Here is a 3,777-nt window from a genome sequence, read left to right on the forward strand (position 1 = left end):
TCTTACCTTTTTTATAAAACATATTCATGGTCATTAAACAAGATGTTATTAAATTATAATATTATTCTTAAATCATTTATAGATGATACAATATTTAAAGAAATATTATTAGTTTAAAATTTGCTATAATAAGATTTTTTCGTTGAGTAAATTATTTTAAATGGCATTTATTAACATTAATTTCAAAGTATATTAGCATTACACCATAAGTAGAATCTTCAACCTAACAATGTAATTTTGAAACAAATGACAATCCTCATGAGTGTTAATATAATAATATAATGATCATTTTCAAATAATAAATATTTAGTATATAAAAGTATTTTATCTAGGTAATTTACAAAAAATAAAAATAAAAAGAAGAAATATGATTAACCTGTAGTACTCATGACAGTTGACCTAACTTTAAATGGAACTGAGGAATAACAGAATATGATAAATTATTAAATATTATATAATGCTCAAATAACACATCATAGTTTTATTTTAATTTATCAATAACCATGTTTACCTACATGTACGTTGTTAAGTCTTAAACATAATGCTTAATTAATAAATATTTTCAATATACACTTAAATCATAATTTGAAATAAATAATTATTCACATTTTGATATCTTCCTCTTGGTCGATAGTTGAATGATCAATAACTTCTAAACAACACAAAAATAAAAATAAATCAGTAAACATTTTACTTTTATGTTCATATATTTTGATTCTTATCATGATAAATTACAAAAGAAAAATGTAAGTTGTTATGTTACTCACCACTGATTTCTTGTCCTTCCAGGATACGCCAAATCATATCTCCATATGTGTTCCCATAATAATCATCATCGTCACTATTGATACTGGGGCAGGAAGAATCCGAGTCTAGGATAGTGCTCAATCTCGGTAATGTTGAGATAGTATCCTGTGGTTCTTCTTTTTTGGCATGCTTTTCTGTGTTTAAAAACATTATTGTTTGTTATAAATTATGTATATATTATGTATCATTATTTAACAAAAATAATATTACTTAATATCTTCCTCCTGGATAATTTTAGTTTCTTTTTCGGATGACAGTTATTGACATGTTTGTCAAGGATTGGTGGCACTGAAAATTCAACCATATCCTCTAGAACATCTTCATTTCTACCTGGGAACGCTCTGATATTAGTATTTTTATACCGGGTTTTTTTCGGACATTCAATGTCATTGTTTTTTTGTTCATCTGTAGTAACATTTTTAGCAGCGCTTATCTCTACTATTGCTCTAGAAAGTTCTGGCTTATGTTCAGAAGCAACGTCTCGACCCAAAGACAAATTACTCAATTTGTTAATGTATGCTAATTCATTGCGCATCTGATACTCCATAAGATGTAGTCTATTGGATGGATCAAAATCTTTGCGCTCTTCGTATTCAACTTTAAAACACTTATCAGCGACACGGCCCATAAACTTGCGGACCTCCGCTCTAGGATAGTTGGCCTGCAAGGATATTTGAATTAAATAAATTAAGGTTTTGTTGAACCAAACACAGATGCTATCAGAAGACTCACTTCTAAACAAGGGTTGATGACTGTAGCTGTAATTGTTATTTTTCTACTGATATCCAGTCGGTAAAAACAGAATGATGGGTCCCGTAGACCTTCATTAAAACAACTGTGGACCAATTCTTTAGTATTGAAGTAGTCTTTGCGTACCATTTTTATATCGATCAGATACCGTTTAAATGGCTGAGTAACGTTGATTGTGTACAATAAGTAAACGGCACCTATTCGTGCTTGTCTCGATTTAGATCTCAAAAACTTGGTTGCCACTGCAAGAGAGTCCTGTGTGGTTGTGATGTAATGATGTGGGGCTAAATAAGTGTGCTTTTTTTCCCTATTGGGCTTAGCATAAATTTCATGGAACATCGAAGAATTAAAAACTTCTAAAAACGAACTGTACGTTAATGTTTTTTTTTTGATAAACAAGTCAATTAAGTTATAAGAATCAATGAATAAATTTGAGTAGTAAGTACGCAGTTCCCTCGAAACTTTGATAGCGTTGTGGGCATATTTTTTCTGTTTGGATGTAATTGGAAAAACCAATTCTTCATCTTCACTGCTCTCTTCGTTACTTGAACTGCTGTACTCAAATTCTGACATTTTTTTTTGTTAGCTACCTGAAAATCAGAAAAATAACCAATGCAGGTAGGTATGTTTTAATTGGATTTTTCTTTCAACTTTACAAAATGTGTGTAATAGTCGTAATACTACATTCAGTAATATTAAGGTTATCTACTGTAGTAGCAAATAAAAGTGTATAATAACAATAAGTACCTGTTATAATATTATAATAAATTAATTATTTGTGAATTAAGAAATGCAATTATCACTATCAGTAGCAAATTGTATTAAAAATGTTACTCTGACATAATTTGTTGTCTGTCTTACAATTTTATTGCACAACATAACAAATTATACCCTCGGCAGATCACATTTAGTTACGTTACCTAGTTAAAAAAAATAGTGAATTGACCTCTTATAAAATATAAAGGTAAGATTATGATCTAGGCAACGTCATAAGCTTTTCTGTTTTCATTATATATTAATTTTAAAGCAAGTTATGAGTACCAATTTCAAGATGTACAAATAACAATTTTAAAATACTCATAACTCTCTTTAAAATTAAAATTAAATAAAATGCATATTACATTGCCTAGATAATAATCTTACCTTTAATTTTATAAGAAGTCAACTCATTCTAATTCTTAAATTAACGAAGCTAAACGTGATCTGCTAAGCGCAAAATTTACGAAAAAGATAGAGAGTAAGACGGAGAAAACAAATGTCGGTGTAACGTCCTCTTAAAGTATTTGGATTAAATAATGTTAGGTCATTGATTAAGTAAACATTTAAGCAATTTAAACATTTAAGTTTACTCAATCAATGGTTAGGTATTGTTACGACAATATTTGGACCTACGACGGGAAATGACATTTTTTTTGTTGGCGTACTTACTCGATTGCAATTTCGATAACCCTAGTGTTCGCCTTTCGGAGATGCATAGCTAGACTTCTGACATATTAATAAAATGGTTTCGAATTTCGAGCATACACCCGCAAACTGCAAAAGACCGCCGAGGAAAAGGAAATAAAAAAACCGTTTTGTTCCAGCAACGGTTTAAGATAGAATGGTTATTGCATGATATAAAAACCAGGTATGATCGTAACTTTTTGACGGTCAGATCCTTCGGTAAGCACGTGACGTAGCATAGTGTATAGCAATAATAATTTAATGACAATATGATAACACGGGTAAGCAAGTGACGTATTGCGCGAGCTTGGACCAAATCTGGACTTTTGCGATCATACCATGTTGTTTATATCATGGGTTATTGGTTAAGCGACGATCTATACAATCCACGATTTAAGATAGTATATGTTATCTATCATATAGTGGTGGTAGGGGTGATCACGGATGAGAGAGTGATATAGAATATAGTCAGTCAGTGTATAGCTGGACAGCGCGTCGCAAGCGTTGTACAGCTATTGTTTTTCATTATATATTTACTAATATTATATTGCTGTGTATTTATTGTTACCATTCCAATCTCTAATTAATATATTATTTAACAGTTCAGAAGTGGGATTCGAACCCACGCCCACAGGACGTTGTGCGTGAGTATTTGTGTTCTGCACTTGTGTTGTGAATAATTAAGTCGGTGTGCTTTAGCCGTTAGCCGTGGTACATAACCAAAAAAAATTGTAAATCGTTTTATCAAGTGCGTGTACGATAAACGTGGTCGTCGGT

At 31.0% G+C, this 3,777-nt stretch overlaps 1 protein-coding gene across 3 annotated transcripts in view; it reads right to left on the bottom strand.

The window, feature by feature from the left end:
- Positions 1-458: 458 nt before the first annotated feature.
- Positions 459-3,777, bottom strand: part of LOC100160693 — a 3,965-nt gene continuing 646 nt past the window's right edge. The window contains exons 2-6 of one of the 3 annotated variants that reach the window (XM_016805026.2): positions 2,986-3,090; positions 1,540-2,147; positions 1,018-1,468; positions 768-941; positions 459-652 (exon numbers count right to left, since the gene is read on the bottom strand). In XM_016805026.2, the coding sequence (XP_016660515.1) occupies positions 603-652; positions 768-941; positions 1,018-1,468; positions 1,540-2,130 (1,266 nt within the window). In that variant the 5' untranslated portion in view covers positions 2,131-2,147; positions 2,986-3,090 and the 3' untranslated portion in view covers positions 459-602. Of the gene's footprint in view, positions 653-767; positions 942-1,017; positions 1,469-1,539; positions 2,148-2,985; positions 3,366-3,777 lie in introns of those variants that run through there. The other 2 variants (XM_016805025.1, XM_016805027.2) reach the window with 2 other exon arrangements.

This window comes from Acyrthosiphon pisum, chromosome A1 (genome assembly GCF_005508785.2).
Source record: "Acyrthosiphon pisum isolate AL4f chromosome A1, pea_aphid_22Mar2018_4r6ur, whole genome shotgun sequence".
Classification (NCBI taxonomy): Eukaryota; Metazoa; Arthropoda; class Insecta; order Hemiptera; family Aphididae; genus Acyrthosiphon; species Acyrthosiphon pisum.